The sequence below is a fragment of the Scyliorhinus torazame genome, chromosome 7, assembly GCF_047496885.1.
Source record: "Scyliorhinus torazame isolate Kashiwa2021f chromosome 7, sScyTor2.1, whole genome shotgun sequence".
Lineage (NCBI taxonomy): Eukaryota > Metazoa > Chordata > Chondrichthyes > Carcharhiniformes > Scyliorhinidae > Scyliorhinus > Scyliorhinus torazame.
Genome location: NC_092713.1, coordinates 111,727,184 through 111,753,884, shown reverse-complemented (window position 1 = coordinate 111,753,884; position 26,701 = coordinate 111,727,184). Strand labels below are relative to the sequence as shown.

At 43.5% G+C, this 26,701-nt stretch overlaps 1 protein-coding gene across 4 annotated transcripts in view; it reads left to right on the top strand.

Annotated features, from left to right (window-relative positions):
* rnf2 (ring finger protein 2) overlaps positions 1–25,565 on the top strand; it is a 78,312-nt gene extending 52,747 nt beyond the window's left edge. For 2 of the 4 annotated variants that reach the window (XM_072511265.1, XM_072511268.1), the window contains exons 3-8: positions 9,714–9,874; positions 10,985–11,200; positions 15,431–15,709; positions 18,077–18,133; positions 20,194–20,365; positions 24,472–25,565. In XM_072511265.1, the coding sequence (XP_072367366.1) occupies positions 9,714–9,874; positions 10,985–11,200; positions 15,431–15,709; positions 18,077–18,133; positions 20,194–20,365; positions 24,472–24,573 (987 nt within the window). In that variant the 3' untranslated portion in view covers positions 24,574–25,565. Of the gene's footprint in view, positions 1–8,098; positions 8,147–9,713; positions 9,875–10,984; positions 11,201–15,430; positions 15,710–18,076; positions 18,134–20,193; positions 20,366–24,471 lie in introns of all 4 variants that reach the window. The other 2 variants (XM_072511267.1, XM_072511266.1) reach the window with 2 other exon arrangements.
* The last annotated feature ends 1,136 nt before the right edge of the window (positions 25,566–26,701 follow it).

The window sequence follows — 26,701 nt, the reverse complement described above, 5'->3', positions numbered from 1 at the left end:
TGTCTGACACAATTCTCCCTGCCTCTAATGCCACTCGTTTATTGATCAAGATCGCTACCCCCCCTGGTCTTTGAGACCAGCCCTGAGTGGAATACTTGACCAACCCACCCCTTTCTCAATCTCGTCTGGTCTGTAACCTTTAGGTGTATCTCTTGTAGCATTGCCACGTCCGCCTTCAGCCCCATCAAATGCGCAAACACGCGAGCCCTCTTGACCGATCCATTCAGCCCTCTGACGTTCCATGTAATCAGCCTGGTCGGGGGCTTAAAGATTGCAAAGAAAAAGGTGGATATGTCAGGCTGTACTGCAGAGGACCATAAAATAGCGACACTATCACTACTATTGGCTGTGCAAAGTAAACCTCAAGGTCCCAAAAGAAATAAAATGTAAAATGACCTTTTTAGGCCAGCATCTAGCTCGCGCCCTCCGCCTCCTTGAGCCCCGCTCGGGCGTTTGCCGTTCCCGACCTCCCATTTGTCCCCTAGTAACAGTTCCTCCCCTGTCAGCAAAGCAGCTTCCCCCCCCCCCCCCCCCCAGCAACAAGACTAGAAACCCAACCCCCCAAGTCAAGCTTCAGTTTAACACCTGCTCACCCCCCACTGCGCTTCCGAGAGTCAGCTGACCCATGCTGACTTGATAGCGCCCGCCCCTGGCACCAAGCAGTCTGTCTCCCCATTGTTCTCTCCCCTCTCCCCCCAATTGGACAAACATATTAAAAGCATCACATTTCCCAGTAAACAAACATCAGAAAAAAAGCAGTGAAGAAACAGCCACTTTAGAGAAACAAAATACCCAAAAAACAGAACCAACCCCAAACACCATCCCCCCTCTAACCAGCTCCCTGCAAGACAAAGTTACCTGTAGCCATCCAAACAACCCCTTATTACACATAGCACTTCTTATACTTATAAAGCCCAGCACAACAAATCGCCGCCACAGTACTTCTCCAAGGCTTCAGTGTCTTTTAATTCGCCTCCAGCCTCTTTTCTTTAATTAACGTCCATACTTCGTCTGTTGTTTCGAAGTAGAAGTCCCATTCCTCATGTGTGACCTACAGACGGGCTGGGTATAGCGTCCCAAACTTCATCCCCTTCTTAAAGAGGGCTGTTTTTGCCCGATTAAACCCAGATCTTGGCCAGATCCGCGCCACGGTCCTGATAAATGCGCAGCTCACAATTCTCCCACTTGCTGCTCCGTTCCTTCTTGGCCCACCGCAGAATGTGTTCCTTGTCCAGGAATCGGTGAAAGCGTACCACCATCGCCCTTGGCGGCTCGTTTGCTCGGGGCTTCTTTGCGAGGGCTCTGTGCGCTCTATCCACTTCCAGGGGCCGAGGGAATGCCTCAGCCCCCATCAACTTCTCCAACATGTCCGTCACATAAGTCCTCGCATCCGATCCCTCACTGCCTTCAGGGAGGCCGACAATTCTGATTCTGCCTCCTCGACCTGTTCTCCAGGTCCTCCAGCTTCTCCTGCATTCTTTTCTGGCAGTCGTTCATCGTCTCCATCTTGGTCTCCAGCACGGTTATGTACTCCTCGTGCTCGGACACCTTTTTCTCCACCTCTTGGATCACTCTCCCATGGGTCTCTTGATTCTGCACAACCTGATCAATCGAAGCCTTAATCGGGTCCAGCGTGTCCTTCTTCAGCTTGGCGAAGCAATCTTCAAAAAACTCCACCAGCTGCCCCATCGACCACTGTGCCGTCTCCCCGCAGCCCTTGCTCTCCGCCTGCTTTCCCGCATTGCCGGCTCTGCTCGTGTCTTCCTTTTCGGACTTTGTCTTCTCACACGGCCACTTCTGACCAATTTTCTACACACCGGAGGGGAATTTCTCTTCACTGTCTCACTCTTCACTGATTTATCCCATAAAATCTGGAAAAGAAACTGGGAAAAATGATCCAAAAGTCCGTCACAGGCGGGGGATATCAAATGTGCGACCTACAGGGCAGCACAGTGGTGAGCATTGCTGCCTCACAGCACCGAGGTCCCAGGTTTGATCCCGGCTCTGGCTCACTGTCTGTGTGGAGTTTGCACATTCTCCCCGTATTTGCATGGGTTTCGCCGCACAACCCAAAGATGTGCAGGGTAGGTGGATTGGCCACGCTAAATTGCCCCTCATTTGGAAAAAATGAATTGGGCACACAATTTATATATATATATATATTTAAATGTGTGGCCTTTCCCAATTATTTTCATTCAAAGAGGAAAACCATAGACAAATTCTAGTTGGGACACATTATCCAGAGCAGATGTTAGTTAATAAAGGAAGTACCATGCAGACACAGGAAGATTAAATATGCTCGAGCCCCTGACTCATGGGGTGTGTTCTGGAATCTTCAATTAATTAAATTAGTGATGTTTTGATATTTTTCAGAATTCCTTAAATATTGAAGTAATCTTGAAGTATTATTATGCTGGGGGCATGGTGGATGACAAGGGTATTTTTAATATTCAAAGGTGGCCAAAGTACAAAACCTGGCAATTACCGTTCAGGGCTTTCTGTGGGACAGATTAAAGATACAGATATCATAAAGAATAGTTAACATGATTTTTCCAGTAATAAGTCTTGCCATACAAACTTACTGGATGCCTTTAAGAAGACTAAGATGGTAGATTGGAGTATTCCAATGTAGTTTACTTTCTTTATCAAAATCTAATAAAGAAGCTTCACACTCATGGGAGTCAAACTCTCTGAATTAAATGATTCTTGGCTTACAACAGACGGGAGAGGGGTGTCACGGTGGTGCAGTGGTTAGCACTGCTGCCTCACTGCACCGGCAATCCGGTTCGATCCCAGCCCTGAGTCACTGTCTGCGTGGAGTTTGCACATTCTCCCCGTGCCTGCGTGGGTCTTGCCTCCACAACCCAAAGATGTGCAGGGTTAGGTGGATTGGTGATGCTAAATTGTCCCTTAATTGGGAAAAAAAAAGAACTGCCACTTTAAATTTACAAATAAAAGAACAACAGGTGGCAGAGGGTGATTGTTACAAATATGTGGCTATGTCCTCAATAATCTCTCCATAGCAGTATCTCCAGTCTATCTCACATGTAACCCTTTTGCCCCCTAGGATCAGAGTTTACTTTTACTGCCCAATGTTAATTATTTGGTTATATGACCCATAGAGGTGTTCAAAACAATGAAAGCCCTTATTATATAAACTGGATGCCACCCTCTCTCACCTCCATACCACCCTCTGTTTCTCCTATATTCTGAAAGGTGAAAGGATAAGCAATTCTGCTACTTTCTGAAAAATAGAAGGATAGGAATTTGAGTGAGATAAACAGGCATACTTTGGTCCAAATATTTGAAGTGAATGACATTTATGATGAACTCTAACCAATTTTATAATGCTCCTCATAATGTAAAAAAATCATAAAGCATGTTACACTGTCAATGTGAGTGCATTAAATACTCTCTTCTGAGCACTGATTTCTCTGAACCTGCTCAATACTAAGCTTGAGAGTTCACTCCCTACTGATGTCCATCAGATGTAAGCATTCTGTTTGTGCAGCCCGTGCCTGCCTCAGGTAAAGAGTTATCCTTTTACTTTTGTAGCTCATTAGCAAAGGCTGAATAATATTTGGGAATGATTATGGATTTATACTCTGAAAATCCTGTCAAAGTGAGGCAGCTATTAATCATGCAGATTGAGGGCAGCACAGTGGCTTAGTGGTTAGCTCTGCTGCCTCCCAGCACGAGGACCGGGGTTCGATCTGGGTCCCAGATCACTGTCCGTGTAGAGTTTGCACATTCTTCCAGAGTTTGCATGGGTCTCACCCCCAGAGCCCAAAAGATGTGCAGGGTAGGTAAATTGGTCATGCTAAATTGCCCCTTAAAAACAATTATGCAGATTGGACATTGGGGGAATCTGGCATTGGACTACAAATCCAAGCAAGTTGCATTGACATTGTATGGATCAATGGTGAGCCAGTTCTGGATTATGGCGTGCAGTTTTAGTCATGCTATCTTAAAGTTAGAGACATATTAGGAAGGTTCAAGGAAGGTTGACAAGATTTTCTGAAGTCGAGATAAGTAACTCTCAGAAAGCTTGTGATGATTTTAATTATTACACGTAAACATTTATTACGATAAAGAAAAAATAAAATAACACTTAAAACACAAGAACGCCTTTGCACAGTTAACAGTAATCTATAAACACTCCCTAAAGATATTGGATTAAATAAACTCTGAGCTAAACCCTCTTTTGATGGCAACGGTCCTCATATTTATTAAACTATTGAAAATTCCTGCAATATAACCATACAATGCCCGGCTGCAGGGTGGCTGCAAAACTGGTATTCACAGGTCTGGCTTCAAAACCGTGCCTTCGTCAAGATCTCAAAACTGCACCCTACAGCCTACAGTCTCACTTCAAATTTGTTTTTTCCCTTTGATCTTACATTCTATTGATTTTACAATCCTTCAGAACAGGGGGCGGGATTCTCCGACCCCTCCGCCGGGTCGGAGAATCGCCAGGGGGGTGACGTGAATCCTGCCCTGCCGCTCCGACGCCGGCTGCCGAATTCTCCTTTGGGCGGGGGCAGGGATCGCGCCTTGCCGGTCGGGGGCCGTTCGCAGTGGTCCCCCCCCCAGCAATCCTCTGGGCCCCGATGGGCCGTGCGGCCGCCCGCTTTCGGCCAGTCCCGCTGGCGTGAAATGGACATGGTCCATCCCGGCGGGTCCTGGCTTGGAGGGCAGCTAGTGGAGTCCGCGGGGGGGGGGGGGCGCGGAGGGATCCGGCCCTGGGGGGGCCCCCCACGGTGGCCTGGCCCGCGATCAGGCCACCGATCTGTGGGCGGGCCTGTGCTGTGGGGGCACTCATTCCCTCCGCGCCGGCCTCTGTAAGGCTCTGCCATGGCCAGCGCGGGGAAGAAACCCCCTGCGCATGTGCAGGAAACATGCCGGCAGTTCTGCGCATGCGCCAGAGCACGCCGGCGGTTCTGCACATGCGCCAATTCGCGGCGGTCCTTCGGCACCAGTTGGCGCGGCGCGAACCCCGCCGGCACCGGCCTAGCCCCCGGAAGTGCGGAGGATTCTGCAACTTCCAGGCGGCCCAACGTCGGAGTGGTTCGTGCCGCTCTTGGCCCCGGCATTGGGCCGGCCCGCCAATTGCGGGAGAATCCCGGCCAGTGTTTTTCAACTGTTGCTAACCGACCGACCTTCAGGACCCACGCCGACCAATGTTCAAGACACACAGCACTTTTGCTTACATTTAATGCAACAAGTGAGTCTGCTTGGTCCTCACGATCTCACTCCAATCAGGTTCACAGGAAGAGAAGGCCATGTGCATATCAGGTGCAGAGTTCACCAGTACTTCCCTGCATATAACACACATGGGCTTTGCATCCTGTTTGTATGGCACAATTAACAAAACCATACCTCAGGAAATCATCTTTATACTGCTTTGTTCCCGGTTTAAGTTTTTTTTCTTTGTAGGAAATGTTCAAAGAATGTTCACCAGATCCCCTGGAAAGATAGAGATCACATTAGCACTGCTCTGATCCACTGTGGACTCTCCTGAGCAGCTCTCTCCAGCAGTTTCAAATGTGAGATCCTGGTCAGTACTGCCTATTTGTGTCTCTAGCCGTTTCTTCCTTGTAATAAAATGATCCCTCTTCACAGCCCTCTTGGTTGCTTGCTAGCAGCTAGAAAATGGAAGAAGCTCTTCTCCGCGATTTGACGCCAAAAGCAAATATGTACAGGGTGCTTGGCATTATGTGTACCTGCAGGGTTGCTGCTTATGGCCGGAAGACTGCATTGTTCTCATTTAAAAGCCGTTAGCGGTCGCCATTCTCAATTTAAAAGCCGGTAGCGGCAGTTGGACACTTCTTCCGTGATCAAGACCACCATGGGAATGCCGCGAATGATCGCTCCGCAACCCCCCCGACGCCTACCAAGGACCCACCCGTGGGTTGCGATTTGCATTTTGAAAAACTCTGCTTTAGAAGTTCTCTTCCCAGTGTTGTGATCCCAGTTGATATAACTGGACAGGATGTTCCCAGAATGGAACTCTAGATCAAAAGACTCTAACTTTTATAAATCATAATGGAATAGTCCCAAGACCTCTAATTAGTTTTAACATGAAAAAAACATTTATTAAACAAGAAAAAAATGTAAATACACCTTTATTTCCCCCTTAGCCGAACAACTACACATAGGTTTTAGGATTACCGTGGATTACAAAATGCGTTGTTACCTACAGTGGTCTCATTAACATAAAGTCCCTTTTAATCGCACAAGCTGACTGTGGGCAAATACCTTCTCCACTCTGAACTCCAAGTGAATGTTTGTGGATGTCTTCTCAGAATCTGCCTCCCCCCAGGTGATTATCACGTGATAGTTTCCAAACTCCTTTCCCAAAAAGCATACTTTAAAATCTTCTCATAATTATGCTTTCCCTTAGCAGTATGCATTCCGAAATTCAGACCTGGTTTTCCAAATAATGCTTTTAAACAAAGCTTCCGCTCCATTTTTAACAATGAATCCAATCCAGAATTTTACACCACCCCTTTAGGATTTATTTGTCTTGACTGCTGCTCACAATTGCTTAACTCTATTACCAGACTGTGTTAAAATGGCATCAGGCATCTGTTTTACCTTTTAAAGGCTGTTGTCCCACTTTAAATTTGGTTACTGCAATTGTATCTTTAACTCCGATCACTTTGTTTACTCTTCGCTGAAATCGGAAGAAAGATACCTTGGTCTCTGTTCATTTAACTCCAGTCGTCTTAAACATTCTTTCTGACCCAATTCCCTAGTCATCAGGACTGAAACTGGTTCTTCAGGAAGCCTGCCTCTTGCAGCTCCCGTCCTGTCTAATCTTTCTTATGGCAGAGTTGAGAGATGATCACCCTCCGAGGCCCTGGACCAACTGCCCACAAATTCAGCTAAAAATAAAACTTAAGCTTTTTTTATCCTTACAAGGGCCTCCCTCCACTTGCTAAGCTACCCCAATATACTTATGCCTTTTATTCATTCTTCATGCCTTGCCCTCCCTATGCACATTATAAACACAGTTGGAACTTAATCAACCCTCACACATACAAACACCTTTGTCCGCCATGAATCTAACTATAGGTTTTACCCTTCCAGTCGTAGAAATATTAAATTAAGCCCACTTAAAAACAATATCTTATTTCTAATGTTTACCAATACATGTTTACCATCCCTACAATATGCCTTAAAGCTACCTTTGTTTTTCTACCATCTGAATTGATCAACTTGCACCCATATTCTCACGTAGAAGCTTGTTTCCTAGTATATGACAATATGGCAATGATATTGCACAAAATATTATGAACTCCCATTTCTTCACAATGGATTGAGCACTGGGGCTGAAAGGCCTTGTGTTGCTCTGAAGTTTCTAATGTTCATATCTCACCAATATTGTTTGAAAATTTCATAAAGGTAGAACTCCAATGTATTGAAGGGGGGAAGTGGTTTGTGCTGAATGGTTCTGCTATATAGAGAATAGAAGGGAATTACCATCATTCTCTTTTTAGAGTGAAATCATGTACAGAAATGGCACAGCATTTTATGAATGACAGTGCACTTGACTATTTCAGCTCTGCTGTAGGAATTTGTAGCAGGTAGATGGCAAATAGAGATCCATTTAATCACAGGGTGATCATGTAGCACGTGGCACAGTAGTTAGCACTTCTGCCTCATAGCTCCAGGGACCCGAGTTCTATTCCAGCCTCGGGTGACTGTCTGTGTGGAGTTTGCACTTTCTCCCCGTGTCTGCATGGATTTCCTCCGGGTGCTCCAGTTTCCTCCCACAGTGCAAAGATGTGCGGGTTAGGTGAATTGGCCGTGCTAAATTGCTCCTTAGTATCCCCTTAGGTTGGGTTATGGGGATAGGATGGAGGCGTGGGCTTAAGTAGGGTGCTCTTTCCAAGAGCCAATGCAGACTCGATGGGCCGAATGGCCTCCTTCTGCACTGTAAATTCTATGGTTCTATGAAATAATGTTCTTGTACGAATTTACCGTCCAGACTTTGCAGCAAGGAAATCTTACATTTTACTTTTCTCAAGCTTTTTAAACTGGGAACTAAGTGGATATTTAATTAATGTTCAAAGCTTGCTTTTTTTTTTGGCAGTCTTTTAAATGACAGTCATCTTCACACACAGACCTGGATGAAACTCCCGTAAGATAAGTTATGTTACATTATCGGAGAAAAAAGATCCTGTTTATCATGTTAAAAAACAACTGATTGCACTGATGAAACTGTTGTTGAAGTGTTCTTCAAAAAGCAAAAACGGCATTGTAAAGTCTTATGTGATGTTACCATATGTGAACCTTTGCCTGTCAGTCAGTGAGGCACGATTATATCAGAGCAGATGGTGTCTCATTTTGCCAGGAACGGAAGCTAACTGAAAACTCCTCACTGGGCCAGTAATGTTTCTGAAGTAAGAATTTTGTTTAGTAGGCTTAGCAATGCACTTCCATCTCGTCTAGGTATTCTGCCATACTCCGTTTTCTGTATGTAATTTACAAATTACGCATTTTCTTGCAAAATAAAGCTTTAATATTATAATTCATACCTTGTCTATTTTTTATTTGCTTTGATTTTACATTGTGTTGGCATTTGGTGAGAGAGTTTTGTGGCATAGCGGTAGCATCCCTACCTCTGGGCCAGAAGCTCAAGTCCAACTCCAATACATCATGGCCATGGAAGTTGTGTTCATAACATGTTGATTATCAGCATAGAAATCCTTCCAATATGCCTGATAGCAGACAGTAAGAATAGGAAAGTTTCTTGCTTTGCTTAGCCATACTGCAGTACTTTGTCAAGTATAATCATGAGTGGCATGGTGGAGTAGTGGTTAGCACTGTTGCCTCATGGCGCCGAGGACCCGGGTTCGATCCCAGCCCTAGGTCACTATCCATGCGGAGTTTGCACATTCTCCCCGTGTCTGCGTGGGGCTCACCCCTACAACCCAAAAAAGATGTGCAAGGAAGGTGAATTAGCCATGCTAAATTGTCCCTTAATTGGGAAAAAAAAAGAATTGGGTACTTTAAATTTTTAAAAAAGTATAATCATGGACCAATCCAAAGGAAATCCATTGTTGCCAATGCCTGGGATCTGGAGGTGGAGGTATTTGGTAACAAATTAAAATTTACGAACATATAACAATTTGCACCTAACAGGCATCATGATATAACTGCTATATAACGTCTTCAGGATAAAAATTGTAGGAAGTTCCTCTCCCTCCCCAAGGAAAATCCTTACAAACATTTTAATCCCTTTGTTACTATCGCCTTTCATCTCCAAACCACAACATGCCTGCCAGAGTTGTGGAACAGCTGGAATATCTCCATCGTGTACTGGTGAACAGTCGACTCTATGAAGTGGGACAGATTGGGCCTGACTTTCTCCTTTTGTTCCCTTCATGCTCTGCACTCTGTGGAATTCTACCTTCTGGTCTGCCTGAAAACCAGTGATACTCTCCTAATGATGGTGCAATTTGAGTGGTAGCTGAGGCTGAGTTTAGACTGATCTGGAGAAAATGAGCTGCTCCCTATTTTTATTAATCATTTTGAAATGCAAATTGGGCAGGTCACCAAAAACAATTTATTCTGTCCAGCATCCATGAAGATGACCTATAACTTTGTGACCTGGGTGCATGCAATAAGGTTGGAGTTAATCCAAGTGCAACAATAAAAGCTGTGTTTCCAAGTTATTGCTACATGATAAGCTTTGTGACTTACAGGAGGCAATCACAGATGGCATGGAGATTGCAGTGTCACCCAGAAGTCTGCACAGTGAGCTGATGTGTCCTATCTGTCTAGACATGCTGAAGAACACTATGACAACCAAAGAGTGCCTACATCGCTTCTGCGCTGATTGCATTGTTACTGCCCTCAGGAGTGGGTATGTAATAGCAGACTGGCTGCTGGGATCCTCCCCTGACTCTTTGCCTCATGAAGTGTAGGAATAACGAGAAATTGGGCTGTATGTACCTTAATAATGAAAATCCAGAAATGCTTGGAATATGGCATTTGTTCATGAGTATTACAGTTGGACAAACTGGCTTTGACTGTGCCGCTGCAGAAGAGCAAAATGTTAATTTCTTCATCACAATCCCCTTTCTGCCAATCTATCAGCAATGTGGGCAGGCAAACAGCAGGTGCTTGGGACCTCCGTATGGCCATTGTTTTTTTTAAAAGGAAGTGAACCAAGGCCCTGGTAAAATAGTAACCGAATATTTATCAGTGCTGGGTGTGGAAAGCCATTAGTGAAAAACAGTGCACCCATTCAGTAGGCGATGCATTTTCAGGATTTATCCCTTACAACATTTAGCAGAAATTAAGTAGGGAAGTTTGATCCTTTTTTTCATATAACTTTCAGTTTGAGTTTATTATTTTTTTAAAATTCTCTCCATTTGCTCTTGGCCAGCTCTTTAACAGTCAGCTGGAGTCAGGTGAGAGTGCTCAGAATTGAAAGGCCCCACCCCTCCCCTTGAGGGAGTCAGTTGGTTTCTGGTTAGTTATTCTCCACAACAGCACAGTTGAAACTGCGATTCGCTGTGTAGGGAATCATGGCCATGAAGCCATGGCCTGTGACTCCTTGGTTCTGATTTTGGAATCCCAGGCCAGTGCACAATCCTAGTGCCCCAACATTTTTTTTTTAAAAAATTCTCTGTCATCTTTCCTGCTGAACTTACCTGAAGGAGTTGATTCCTTGCAGAGTTAGAGCAATGCCTACATTTCACAGGCATTACAGTTACATGGGTAAAAGATGGTGAATCGGAGATGTATTAACTGATTGCAGGATCAAAATTCTGTTCCAGTGGAGGGTTACAATTTTATTCTGTGGGGACAGATGAGAACAATTGTCCATAAATTCTAGCATACCATGTTATTTTAAAAAGTGAAATTAACCGCAGTATTTCAAGAATATCTTTTGTCAATTGCAGACCTTTGACTTTAAGATAGTTCAGTTGCATAACTTGCAGAATTAATGAAGAACTTATCTTATTAGAAACAAAGAATGTCCGACATGTAGAAAGAAACTGGTCTCCAAGAGATCGCTGCGGCCGGATCCGAACTTTGATGCACTGATCAGCAAAATATATCCCAGTCGAGATGAGTATGAGGCACATCAAGAGCGGGTGCTAGCCCGAATCAGCAAGCATCATAACCAGCAGGCCCTGAGCCACAGCATTGAAGAGGGACTCAAAATGCAAGCACTTAATAGGTAAGGAGTGAATATCATTCCAAATCGAGCAAATCATATTGTATATTCTTAAATGTTAGAGGAGGAGGACCAGTGGGGATCCAAGTGCGTGTCTTGTGACACCGTTATAGTGCCAGCTGAGTCTCTGCTTTTAAATGGAGGGAAGATGTGATTACAACACTTGCAGAAGTAAATTCTTCAATCAAATAAAGAAACATACAGAATTATTCTAAAAACAGTTTTGACACGTGTAATAAAAACAGAATTAGCCTGCAACTCCTGATCACTTTTGTGTGTTACATATTACAGTTGGAGAAACACACCGATCAGATGATACATTTTTTGCATTTATTCTTCTGACGAAGCATTGTGTCTACGAATTGCATATCAAATGATTTTGTGGATAGATGTTAGGCGAAAAGTGCACAGATACAGTAGTATGCCATTTGATTGAATTTTACGTTCAGTTTGTGAGAGAGGAGTGGGCTGAGACTGTTTTAAAACTTAAGGCAATTATGAAGGCAGAAAAGCAGAGCTGTCTAAAGTGAATTGGCAAATTAGGTAAAGGATAGGTCAATAGAGGTGCAACGGCAAACATTTAAGGGGATATTTCAGAATGCACAGAATAGATACATTCCAATGAGTGAGAAAAAGTCTATGTTTAACGAGAAAAGTTAAAGATATTATCAAACTTAAAAGATAAAGCAAATAATTGTGCAAAGGCAGGTGATCGGTCATAAGATTGGAAATGGCAGATGAATGAACAGGTATTTTGCATCACTCTTCACTGTAGAGGATGTAAGTAACATCCCAGAAGCGGCTATAACCCAGAAAATGGAAGGAAGGAAGGAACTCTGGAAAAATACAGTCACCAGAGAAGTGGTACTGAGTAAATTGTTAGAATAGAGGGCTGACAAGTGCCTTGGGTCCAGATGGACTTCATTCACGGGTCTAAGAAAAAGTGGCTAGTGAGGTAGCTGATGGTTTTAATTTCCCAAAACTCCCTTGGTTCAGGGAATGTTCCACTAGATTGGAAGATAGCAAACATAACTCCATTATTCAAAAAGGAAGAGAGGCAGAACTCTGGAAACTGTAGGCCTGTTAGTTTAATATCTGTTATAGGGAAAATATTAGAAGCTATTATTAAAGAAGTTATAGCAGGGCACTTGGACAAACTCACATTAATCAGACAGAGTCAACATGATTTTGTGAAAGGGAAATCCTGTTTAACCAACTTAGTGGAGTTTTTTTTAAAGGAAGTAACGTAATGGGGAACTGGTGGATGTACTATACTTGTTCATGTTATAGGAGGTAACATATTAGCATAGATCTAAGATTGGTTGGCTAACAGGAAACAGAGTAGGCATAAATGTGTCTTTTTCAGGTTGTCAGGATGTAACCAGTAGTGTGCCGCCGGAATCAGTGTGCGGGCCTCAATTATTTATAATTTATATAAATAACTTTGGAAGAAGGGATTGAAGGGATGTTTACCAAATTTGTTGATGACACAATGATAGGTAGGAAAGTAAGTTGTGAAGCAGACATTAGAAGGCTACAAAAAAGTAGCTTGAGTGAATTGACAAAGATCGGGCAAATGGAGTATAATGTAGAAAAATGTGAAATTGTCCCTTTTGTCAGGATGAATAAAAAAGAAGCACATTACCTAAATGGTGAGAGATTGCAGAGCTTTGAGATGCAGAAGGATTTGGCATGAATCATGAAAGGCTAGAACACAAGTACAGCAAGTAATTGGGAAAAGCTAATAGAATTATCATTTATTGTCAGGGGAATTAAATACAAATGTAGGGAAGTTATGCTTTAGTGGTATAGGGCACTAGTGAGACCACATCTGGAGTGCTATGTAGAGTATTGGTCTCCTTATTTAAGAAAGGATGTAAATGTGTTGAAAGCAGTTCAGGGAAGGCTTACTAGACTAATACCTGGAATGGCAGATTGTCTTATGAGGAAAGGTTGAACAGACTAGGTTTAGAAGAGCAAAAGGCAACTTGATTGAAACTTTTAAAACCATGAGGGGCCTTGACAGGTGGAAGTGGACAGGATGTTTCCTCTTGTGGGAGAATTGAGAGCTAGGGGTCGCTTATTTAAAATGGAGATGAAGTTTCACTCGGAGAGTTGTGAGTCTTTGGAGTTCTGTTCCTGAAAAGCTGGTGAAAGCAGTCTTTAAATATTTTTAAGGCGGGGTGATAGATTCTTGATAATATGGGGGTTATGGGTTATTAGGGGCAGATGAGATGCAATTTGAGATCACTATCGAATTGGCCATGATTTTATTAAATAGCGGAGCAGGCTCAAGGGGCTGAATGGCATCCACCTGCCCTTGTTCGTATGTAGCCCTTCAGTATACGCAGTAATTAGAAAGGATGCAGTAACTCCAACTTTATCCAGCCCAGTTTGGATTCTGATGCCAGGCTTCAAAGAATACAGCAGAATTCCTAAGTGTTGAAGTAGAAGATTGAAATATTGATGTAAAAGAACAATGTTCTTTTTAAAACACTTCTATTGCCTTTATTATAATCCTTTAAAGTTGCATGCTTAAATCTATGATTATGCAATATTAGTATGCAGTTACTTATCACAGCTGAACTTTAATTACTATTAATGGCCCAGTTAGTAGGTGGACTTCTTTCATGGGATTCATTGTTTTCTAACACAATTGCGAACACACTTAAGTCAATATTGATCAGCACTGTTTAATGGGAATGCTTCGGAATGATTTAGTACACATCAGCAAGTTTCTGTTAAGAGAATTCAATACTGGCCATTTAGAGCAGCACATCTGATTAGCAGTGATAAATAAACTAACATGTCTTTACTACTGCTTGTAAGTGCACTGCAGTATTGATTGGCAAAAGCAGTTTTGTACTACTGATTATCTAAGTCCCTAAGCTGCATTTTATATTACATCTGTGTCATCAGAGGAAGCATTGTAATATACGAGCACTGAGACAGGGGAGTTTACAAGAGACCTCCAGAGGCAAACATAAATGGTGGTCTTTAGTCACCATTTCATATGAGCATGAATAGCTTTTTGCATGGCTGGTCCATGTTTCCAGAGACTACAGGGGAATTCCATTGGCAGAAAAATAAAAAATGCAAACCTGACTTTTGAGCAATAGCTGTGTCGATATTGTAACTGTTGCTTGTGTCAGTGCTGCATTATAGACAGGATGGGTTCAAAGTACCAGCAGTCTAAGCAGTTACAGAATGCAAAAAGTGAAGTAATTGCAGAAACAAGACTGAATAACGGATTGGGAAGAAAAATAATTAAAAGAATGTGATTTAGATACTGTTGCAATGTTAGATGTAGTAATTCATTAAGAAAGACTTTTGTACTAAGGCAATCATTGTTTTGTTTTCAAATACTTTTCTTCCCATTTGCTTTCCTCTTCTATGAAAAGGTTGTATTTTACTCATTTCCAGTTTTTCAACAATATCTTTTTTTTTAAAAAGCTTACTTTTAAGGTTCCTATGTGACAAATTTCAAAAGTGTACAACGTTTGATCAATCAAAGCTTTTTTTGCGAGACTAACATTTTAACATAATTGTGTTTTACATTGAACCCACAAACCTCTGACTCAGCAGCAAGAGTGCTGAATCCAGACCCACAACAAAGTCATTGGGCTAGTTCAGTAAATCATCATGATACTCGGCAATTAATAGTTGTACTCAATTAACGTGAATGCAGTGAAAAATAAAGAAAAGTGATTTCTGTTCTAAATCACAGGTGTAAAGCCCAGTAAGAATTTTAATGACTAATTTGGAAACGTTATTCAAATTTCACGTTTATGCTTGGTATTTTAGGGATGTAGAAGTTCGTAGGTGTTAATCCTTGCCTGTCTCTTGGAGTGCAGACCTTTTTGAGGCCTGAAAACCATTAAATTACTCTGGTAGTGAGCAGGAAACATGGAACACTGTTCAGTTACATAAACTTTTAAAGAAATGTTATGCTGTTTAATTTGTGAGTCGATAAGCTGCATTGTAACAAAAATGAACCAAGACTATTTGAAGAACTAAATATTTTAAAGCCTTTGCCAACCATTTGTACTTGTGATTAAATATTTGATTCTTTGATTATTCAAATACATTAAACTGTTATAAGAGTGACAAATCAGCTGATTGGTACTCTGCATTACAGTAACATCCCCTGAATGAATCTAAGGTGCATTGTCATTTACATTTTATTTGACCACTTTCATGCCAACATATTGAATTATTGTTCGTTTGGTACAGAGCGCAGAGAGTGAGAAAACATCAGGCTGAGAATGGCAGTGGAGCAGAAGACAACGGGGATAGTTCACATTGCAGTAATGCCTCCCTGCACAGCAACCAAGAGGCGGGACCAAGTCAAAAACGTGCAAAGACGTCAGATGATTCGGGTCCAGACCTTGACACCACAAATGAGAATGGAACGGGGGATCCTGATCCAGTGACTGATGGAACCAATGAAATTGAACTGGTCTTCCGGCCTCATCCGACACTAGTGGAGAAAGATGAAACAGCACAGACCAGGTATGTAGGTGAGAAGGATTAATGTTATTCACCGGATCAGAAGAATTCAGAATTTTCTTTTTAAAAGGAAAGCCCCAAATACTGGTAGCAAAAATAGAAATTTGTGGAAATGTATGTCCGGTCAAGTCAGTATCTGAACAAGAAAGAGAGATCAATTATTCTGGAGTGATACTTCATTACCGTAGAAATTGAAGGCCTAGGATCCCTTGCAGCCTTCAAGTCAACAGCAGTGTTATGAATAAAATCACAGGCTCAAGAGTACCGATGCAAAAGCAAAACAGTTTACAGTTCTGGTATTTAAAATATTAAAGGATGACAAATATAATGGTGAAATGGGAAGAAGCATGGCACTCAATGGAGTTCAACGAGGAGAAGCTGTTTGGGATGAATAATATGGCAAGACCGTGTTCTTAATGGCATGATTATTTGAGAAGCAAAGATGAGCAAAGAGACCTTGATGTCCATATACACAAATCCTTAAAAGGGGAAAGGCAAGTTCACAAGATGGAGCAAAACTACATGGTTTACTTGGGTTTAAAAATAGACAAACAAAATATAAAAGCAAAGTGGCCATGCCACTTTATAAATCGCTGGCTATGCCTCAAGCTGATAATTGTGGACAATTCTGGGTACCAAGTTTTGGGAAAGATAGAAAGGCCTTTAAAAGTTTACAAATGAGGCTTACCAGTATATTACCAGGATTGAGGGACTTGAGGAGTGTTTGTAAAAGTTAGGACTGATTTCATTGGTTTACAAGATTGAGAGGTATTGATAAAGTAGATAGAGAAAATGTAAAGGTCATAGATTGAAAAATCATTGGCCAAAGATTTGGAGGGGAGATGAGAGTGTTTCATTGAGATGTCAGGATCTCGAACACTACCTGAAAAAGCAATGGAAGATGATTAATTTTAAAAAGGCTTTGGACAGATTCTGGTGAATGAGAAACTTCAGGGTAACGGACATAAAGTGAGGTTATGAAAACGAGTGATATTGTTGTTTCAAAGAATCAGGACAGGCGCAATGAGCTGAATGGCCTCTTTCCGGGCCTTACATTTCTATGATACCATGTAAAATGTTCAGACTTGAAGCAGTGTGACATGAATGGAGTTGTGGGGCCGGATTCTCCGACCCCCCGTCGGGTCGGAGAATCGCCGGGGGGCGGCGTGAATCTCGCACCCGCCGGCCGCCGTATTCTCCGGCACCGGAGATTCGGCGGGGGCGTGAATCGCGCCGTGCCGGTTGGCGCCCCCCCCCGGCGATTCTCTGGTCCGCAATGGGCCGAAGTCCGGCTGCTGCTATGCCGTTCCCGCCGGTGTGAATTGAACCAGGTCCCTTACCGGCGGGACCTGGCGGTGCGAGCGGGCTCTGGGGTCCTGGGGGGGCGCGGGGCGATCTGGCCCCGGGGGGTGCCCCCACGGTGGCCTGGCCCGCGATCGGGGCCCACCGATCCGCGGGCGGGCCTATGCCGTGGGGGGCATTCTTTTACTGCGCGTCGGCCATGTAGGTCTCCGCGATGGCCAACGATTAGGTGACCTGCGCATGCGCGGGGATGACGTCAGCAGCCGCTGACGCTCCCGCGCATGCACGGACTCCCACTGGCCGGCGGAGTCCCTTCGGCCCCGGCTGGCGTGGCGCCAAAGGCTTTCCACACCAGCCAGCGGGGCGCCAACCACTCCGGGGCGGGCCTAGCCCCTAAAGGTGCGAAGGAATCCGCACCTTTGGGGCGGCCCGACGCCGGAGTGGCTCACGCCACTCCATCCCGCCGGGACCCCCCGCCCCGCCGGGTAGGGGAGAATCCCGCCCACTATGTCTATTTTGACTATTATAAAGTCCAGTGTTAGCCTGTGCTGAGTTAGCTGATCTCTGCCAAGACTGCAGATGAGGGACTACCCTTGGCTTTGGTGACCTTGGGATAGGGAAATGAAATAGATCAACCAGAGTTTCCTCTTGATGGTTATTCATTGACTCTTGCTGGAAGTTGCACAAGTGAACATGTTTGTGTTCAGCTGTGACGGTCTTTGTGACCGAATGTTCCCCTCTGGTCTCATTTTCTAGAGTCACTCACAAAGAATGACTCTTTGGGTCAGGTATTGACACCATTCCATAATGTGTGCCATTGCTTTCAGGAAAGGAGACACAATGGAAGAAAACTGGGGACAGAAGGGTGAGGAAATGTGCATTGCTTTAAACGTGTGTACCACAGATTTGAGAGGGTTGGAAGGTCTTCCTGGAAGCCGTGACATTGTATTCTGCAAGTTTAATGGTGCTGATATTTTCTACATAGTAAAGGTGATCATAATATAGAGCATGCTACCAATTAAGACCTACCTGTTCTATGACTCTAAATATTTTTCTCTTTTAACCAAGGCAGGTCACGGTTGGTGTCCAGAGGATTGTGGGGCGCACACCGGTGTCGAGAAAGCGGTAAGCAGTTTCACTGCAACCGGTTTCTCCACAAACCAGTAACAGACCACCTACATACGGAGGTCTGGGAGAATCCGCTTCATTTTGATTCACAGACACTCTTGAGTCTACACTGTCAATTGCAAACTGAACGGTGCCAGAAATGTTAAAGCGCTGCGTGACCAGTTTACACATGACAGTCAGTACTCAATTTTAGCATTTGGTCAATATGATGCAGACCTGCTGGTTTGCTGGTAGTCAGAGAGTGTTTATATGAGACAAATGGATTTGAACTCCAGTAACTGTTTCACCAGTGGGAGTGACTACAACTCCTGATGAAGCTCCCTGATCAAATTGAGTCTGGGCTGCAAAATCCACTGTCAGGCCTCTTGCTATCCTTGGGACCATGGCCATGAATATATTTTAAATCACTCCTCTTTTCCAAGTACTTATATCTCCTGGGACCTGGTTTTATAGTCCTCTAGCACTGTGGCCAAATGAGTATTCTTTTCTGAATCAAAAACAAGTGAGTTTTAAGATGAAGAATTGCATTTGAAATTGTTCCTGACACCCTAGATATAGACCTTTTTTGTTGTCGCAACTGAGATCATCAAACTCTGCCCAGGCCAAGGAGCAGACCATTTGTGACTGAGCATTCGCTCACTCAGCCACTGAACGAGCCCCTCTGCGGACTAAATTGTGATTCTGAGATGTGTTTGACGTATTATTACACAGGTATTTGTATTTCAACAAGGCAGTGCAATCAAATTGTGGAAGGACAAGGGCAGCAGACACCTGGGAACACCACAACTTGGAAGTTTCCCTCCAAGTCACTCACCATCTTGACTTGGAAATATGTTGGCGTTCCTTCACTGTCGCTGGGTCAAAATCCTGGAACTCCCTCCCTAACAGCACTGTGGGTGTACCTACACTACAGGGACAGCAGCGGTTCGAGAAAGCAGCTCACCACTGCCTCCACAAAGGCAATTGGGAATGGGCAATATGTGCTGGGCTAGCCAGCGATGACCAAATCCCAAGGATGAATTTTTTTTTTCAACTCTGAATGGTTAGTGAAGTGATACCAGTTTGAGTGCCACAGGCGCTGGCTATGACAAATAAAACATACGCACAGAGCGGAGTCTTGAGTCTGTGGAGTTTTCAAACGCTGAAAGAAAACTCGTTGATATTGAGTCTTGTCAATCCAAGAAATGTTGTGCGTAATAGGATCTCTAACTATTGAGTAACAGGAATAAGTCTGTCTAATAACTTCTGTTAAAGTTGGTTACATGCAGTTGCTGTTATAAGACAATAAGCCACAATTGTTCAATACTTTTCATAGATAGATTTGTTTCTCCACCGTTATTTTCCCTCCTTTCCTTCCCCAAAGGTGTGACAGTATTTCCAAGACCATCTGTTTGATCAATCAAGGTAACATGGGCTGATCCTCTCCTCACCTAATAGCCACACACCACATTGCCCACGGGTGTTGCTGGTTAGCGTTTGTAAACTAGAGCCCTTGCTGATCTTTACCTTTTCAATCTAGGGCACTGGAGCCCACACTGAAGTTAGTTATACAAGTCAAGGATCAAGTCACACCTTCTTAAGCTGAACCACTCACTGAATTAACTCACTGAGATGGTCTAAAGTCTTAGTATGTTCTTAAAAACGATTAAAATTTACATATAAATTACTTCCGCTTTTACCATATTCAATATTTGGGAAGAGGAAATCGAAGGCCCTTGCAACTTTGTTACAATACAGTTAAGTAATAATTGAGCAAATATAACAAAATACATTAATTACATTGTTTATGGTTAGAAAACTTAATCCATTAATATATTCCTGACAATTTACAAGTCTTCGAACATGTGAAATATGGAGTCTGGGGAGAGGGAACGAAGGAAGGCAAATCGCATCGCCTTTCCACAAGTTCCTGTATGGTTCTCCATGTGAACGCTAACAATAAACCATGTTATGAATTTATCCCCACACCCCTTTTAAGATTGAGGAGGTTGTAGGGAGAATCTTAGTGCATGACTCCATGTCTCATGTTCTTTCTTTCTTATTTTCTGGTGTAAAAGGTATATAAAAACAACAGGAAATGCCACTGTTGATCATCTGTCCAAGTACCTGGCTATGAGGTTAGCCCTAGAAGAGCTCAGGAAAAACGAAGAAGCAAATCCAATGAATGTGGAAACAGTCAGTGAGAAGCAATACACCATTTACATTGCAACGGTGAACGGCCAGTTCACTGTAAGTATCTGAGCTGCTTTTCAGGGGGTGAGTTAACTGCAGTTTATTCCAGATCAAAAGAAAACCCCACAACTGCTGGGAATAAAGAGAACATTAGCATTTGAAAGCGAAAGGTAGGTTAAGGTTTCTTCACTAGAGAAATTCAAGTTGTATTTCCATCAGGTACTTCCACAATGAAGAGTGATTGGAGCTGATTTTCCTAGGTTGAAGAAAAATCTCACACATGCACCATCCAGCTTTTAAAACATTGGTATTTACAGTTGACTTTGGCTTAGAATGTGTGTTTCTCCAGACATTTGTTTCCTGTGTTTGGGTATAGAACCTAAATCATTTTAGCCCTTTTACCTTTGGTTACTTCCCACAGTTATACAAAGCTGGCATTGTGATTAAAGTGAAACACGTGATTCACTCATTCCCAGTGCAGTGTGCTATCCTGACACCCCATTTTCTTCACAACTCGCAGGAATACTGTGCTTTCATAGATAACTTGCCTGCAATGTTTTAGATGGTCTGCAGCTCGATTTCCCAGGGAACAACATGAACAATTTACTGATCTATATATTTCTTTTAGCCCGGGAAAGTGGTCCTCTCGGGTAATTGGGAGATTTGTAAGGTCTTTACCCCATTAACAAGGTTGATGTGAGCTATTACATCCAGTGTTCATTCCAGATGTTACATCACACTCCTTCATGAACATGCAAGTTACAGCCTCATTTTCTGTGGTTTGAAGGGATGTGTACTGTGGGGGCAATTCAAATGAAAAGTGGCTTCCGTTCATTTTACACCACCTGTTTGGTATCTTGCTACTGTTGCACCAGAGTGGAGCTAGAGGGTGAAAGGATAGCTAAAGAGAGGGAATCTTTTGACGGTGAAAAGTTCACAAACAAATATTTTAAGGGCGTTCCAGAGGCTGTGGGGATAATGGATTCAGTGGGTGCAGCAGAGGGAATGGAGAATGAGAAGCTGGTGTTGAAGAAGCAGTAGGTATGCAAAGGCTGCATAGCTGGAGGAGATCACGGAGAGTTACAGCCACTGAGGGAGCTGAAGGTGAAAATGAAGATCTTAATTGCAAATCAATGAAGGTCGGGACCAGTGCAATTTGGCAAAGATGAGAGTTGCCTTTTGTTCAGGAAATAATGTGGGCCAGCTTCCAGCTGATGAAATGATAGTGCAGATGGGGAAAAATAATGGGAGACCTGAAAGATCTTTTGGTGGTGAGGGGAACTGCTTTGCCAACAAATTGGATTTGAGAAACAAACTGAGTTTCACTGTGCAGAATGCACAGGTTGCAAACATGTGAGCTCCGACCATTGGAGCAGGACACAGGCAAGTATTAAGTATTATGAGGACAGCTTCAGGACTGGATTCATGTTGCTACCAACATAAATATGAGATTAAATTCATCGTGTACCAGCAGCCTAGGTGGCCTCAGCTAAAGGTTCACATATATCATAAAGGTTTTCTTTATCTTGTGTTTCCTCACTGTTAAATAGAAATGCACCAGGAAAATCATTGAAGTAGTCCCATTATTTGATGAGAATGGGATATATTTGGACAATTCTGATTGTTACTAGCCACAGTAATGCAGTGCTATTGTTTCACATGGCTATATTTTTCTGAGAGCTGTCCACTTGAGCAATGATCCGTGCTTGTTGTGAGCTCGTTCATTCAAGTTTATCTGGGATCCTCAACAGTGAACAAATGAGCATTGTCCCCAACAACAAGCAAGTTCAAAGGATGCCTGAGATTGGGATTTGATTTTGAGATCCTCCTCTCTGGCTGCTTGTCCATGATGTTTTCAGATGTTCAAGTCTTTTTATTTTTGCAACAATAAGCCACATTTTGAAAGCAGCACCCTTTCTTTCATCTGTTTTGCTGTGGCTTTTACAACAGAAGTTTAAAGTGAGACTATTAGTAGTATCTCGGGAAGATGGGGCCGAGCTGCCACTGGAGATAAATATTCAGAAGAAACTATCAGTGATTTGGGAGAAAAGTTTGAAAAGTCACCAGGGTCAGTTGAACGTCATCTCAGAATATATGGGAGGAGATAACAGAGAGACCAATGATAGTACAAACTATTTTGGAAACAATTTATGCCAAAGAACTGGTGGGTGGACAATGTTACACTTTGATTCATAAAGAAAGTCAAGAAATTGTAGGACAGCGATAACCAAATAGTGACTCAGTTAAGGGTAACCTCCAGAATCCTAAATGCGGGATAGATCAAAGTGTTGACCATTGGGTAGGTGGGGCTACTGGGTTGCGGGGATGAGATGGAGGTGTGGGCTTGGATGGGGAGCTCTTTCCGGGGGCAGGTGCAGACTTGATGGACCGGATGACCTCCGTCTGCACTGTGGATTTGATGATTCTATGATATCAAGAGACATGGGCAGTATTTTCCACCCAAGATCGGAAATTTCCTACTGGGGTCAATAGAGCGTTAAATGATCCGTCCCGCCCGCGACGATTCACGCGGAACCGGAAAATTTAAATTTACCCCATGGTTTTAACGGGCAATAAAAGACTGCACCCTCGTCTATACAGTATGCTGCAGAAAAATACGTAATATGGAGCTCCCACTGAGGTAATCTAACTCCGCAATAAACTAGAGTCCTCTATGAATTCTACATGATTCAGAGACTTCTGATAATGTTAGTTTTCAATCAATTATAGTCAGACGGGGGTGGCAGGTGGTGCAGTGGTTAGTTAGCACTGGGACTGCGGCACTGAGGAACCAGGGGCGTCATTCTCCGACCCCCCCGCCGGGTTGGAGAATCGCCGGGGGCTGCCGTGAATCCCGCTCCCGCCGGTTGCCAAAGTCTCCGGTACCGGATATTCGGCGGGGGCGGGAATCGGGCCGCGCCAGTTGGCGGGCCCCCCCGCTCGATTCTCCGGCCCGGATGGGCCTGTCCCACCGGCGTAAATTAAAGTACCTATTTACCGGCGGGACAAGGCGGCGTGGGCGGGCTCCGGGGTACTGGGGGGGGGGTGCGGGGCGATACGGCCCCGGGGGGTGCCCCATCGGTGGCCTGGCCCGCGATCGGGGCCCACCGATCCGCGGGCGGGCCTGTGCTGTGGGGGCACTCTTTCCCTTCCGCCTCCGCCACGGTCTCCACCATGGCGGAGGCGGAAGAGACACCCTCCACTGCGCAGGCGTGGGAAACTGTCAGCGGCTGCTGACGCTCCCGCGCATGCGCCGCCCCGATATGTCATTTCCGCGCCAGCTGGCGGGGCAACAAAGGCCGTTTCCGCCAGCTGGCGGGGCGGAAATCCCTCCGGCGTCGGCCTAGCCCCTCAATGTTGGGGCTCGGCCCTCAAAGATGCAGAGCATTCCGCACCTTTGGGGCGGCGCGATGCCCGTCTGATTGGTGCCGTTTTGGGCGCCAGTGGGCGGACATCGCGCCGTTTGGGGAGAATTTCGCCCCTGGTTCGAATCCCGGCCCTAGCTCACTATCCGTGTGGAGTTTGCACATTCTCCCCGTGTCTGCGTGGATTTCACCTGCACAACCCAAAGATGTGCAGGTTAGGTGGATTGGCCACGCTAAATTGTCCCTTAATTGAAAAAAAATAATTGAGTACTCTAAATTTTTTATTTTTTTATTTTAGTCAGACGTGTACAACTAACAGCAAAATCTTGCCATTAGTAATCCAGTAAAAGTGACTTGTATATCAGTTCAGCAATTGACAGTGATCTTGAGTTTAGTCACAGGTTTAAATTCCACTCCACAATCTAGGCTGACACTTCAGTGCACTATTAAGGGAGTGCTGCATTGTTGGGGACACCATCTTTCGAATGTGCCATTAAATTGAGGCACAGTCTCGTTTCTCAGGTTGGCATAACTAATCGTAGGCATTTGACACCTTTTCCTCATCTCGTAGCTTTAGCAGAGCTGCTGCTATGAGAGTGTCAGGGTTAATTCAGCCTCCCATCTGTTGGATGTTACTGAATGTATTATTGAGGTCAGAGGAAAGGAAAATATAAAACAGTAAACCTAAGCAGATGGTGATGCTTTACTCTGGTTTTCTGACTGTGGCCCTTGTGCCAATCACTGGTGACTCTTCATAAAGGGTTTGTCAAATTTACTGTTGTTTTTATTTTTTTCCAGTTGCTGAATGGCTCCTTTTCACTGGAGCTCGTTAGTGAGAAATATTGGAAGGTGAACAAACCTATGGAACTATATTATGCACCAACCAAGGAACACAAATAGGCATTGATGCAAGATCTATGCCAAACAAATGAAGATTGTGCTTTTGATGGTTGTGACATATTTGTCTTCCACACAACAGCAAGCAGTATCGTGAGATGTTCCATTGAATAAAAACTTGTCACATGTTCAGATTTACAGATCTGTGACTTCCAAATTCACAACTGAAACATCGCAGGTTTGGACAAGAGGATTTTCTTATCTGATCATGATATTGTGGCCACCGCCGGGAATTCAGGAAATAGGAGTTTGTAGTGTGTTGCTTCTCAGTTTCTTGGTTTATGGATTACATCACAGGCAGTAGATCTATGTTTATTTTTTGGTTGCTCTGAATCTCTTGTGAACCTTTTGGCAAAGGTCTAATGTCATATTTAACAATTTTTTTTGGGGGGGGGGAGAAATATTTTTTCTCGCTACCTTGCACTTCTCCCGAAAATGTCAGTGGATGGTGGAGTATGATACAATAGCAGCTCTCCAACCCCCATTTTAAGTGACCGTTCATCAGATGAGAGTTGGGGCATTGAGCATTGATAGACCGATAATAGAAGAAACTGAGAATATCACAGGGTTCCTCCCTTTAACCCAAGGGGCAAGGGCTAATTGTCATGCCCCAAGCTGGGCTCTGGCTGTAGATTGAACCTGGGGCCATGTTATATAGTGTATTAATCCACTAAGTTATTGGGAGGGAAACAAAATATTTAATTTGAAGGCAAGTATCCTTTAATGTTGCAAAGCTTATGGTTTTAAACAAATTCTGCTATTCCAAAACGAAGTGCTACAGGATGCCAAGGCATTGCAAACACAGATAAATATATTTTCAGTGTCTTTCTTTAAAAAAAAAAACATTTTTCATGTAAAATGGGTATTTATGTTGTCAATCAAGTACTGGTAGTTGTACCGTGAAACTATACTGTACCTGGGCATCTATTACTTATTTGTACACTGTTACCATCAAATTGAAATTAAATAATACTGTTTCTTTGCTTGAATAATAATTGCAGTAATTATTAGAGAGCATAAACCCATTTATAGGTGAAGGGGTAAGCAATTTTAATGTGTTCTTGAATAATTTCAAGTACAGGTGTAGGATTTGAACCTGGACGCTATTTGTAGTAGTGCCAGGCATTAAATCCTCTTAACCAGCAGCAGAAAATGTTGGAAATACTCTGATAATCATCAACCTGAAGCGTTCCCTCTGTTTCTCCCTCTCAACAGATGTTGCCAGTCCCTGCCGAGTATTTCTAATGTTTTCTGTTTTGTTTTCAGATTTTCAGCATCTGCTGTATTCATTCTCCTTCTGTTTTGAAGCTGCTCCAGAAACCTGTTTCAAAATGATCTCAAATTGCATTTAATTTATGGACTTAATCAAAGCTTAAGGGCTGTTTGTGCTCAGAACATGGTAAAACAGAACTGTGTCATTGTCGTTTGTGCATTAGAAAGTTCCTTTCATAAATTTCAACAGTTATGTTCATAAACCATCTCAATAAACGCAAGAATCAGCATTAGAATACCACATGTCAGACTTGCCAAAGGGATTGCGAGGCTCCACCTGGCCAAACATCATCATAAAATGAATCTGAAAATTTGCAACCCTGCTTTCAAAGCGTACGTTCTTCACATTTTATGGGTTTCTGAAGAATCTTATTGAACCATGGAGCAGATACAACTTCAACTTGGGAAAAGGGCCTACCACTTCCTGTTGCTACCCCAGCATTATCATGAGTTATTTGTGGTATGCTATTTTAGGTCTAGTTATTGACATTTCCTTTTATGTTTGGTTGATTTCCTGACATTTTAATAGCCGCTCACAGTAACTACTGAGCTGTTAGGCTGGTTGCTGATAGCTTTAAAATGCAAACAACACCTGCAGCCACAGCCTCTCAAGTGTTAGTTTGGAGGTTATTGTGGCTAAGTGTTCTGAATATAGGGCATGACAGAGAGAGACAGTTCTACACACCGGAACAAAGAAACTTTAAACGTTGGTAGATGTTGCCTACCTCTTTATACAAGGGAAAACAAAACAAAATCCACAATCAAGAAGTAAAAAGGGTCATTTGTTCTTAACCATATGCCAATGCATAACTTGCTGTTCTTTTGCCTTCTATTGGCGCTAAACTTAAGTGGTCTGATT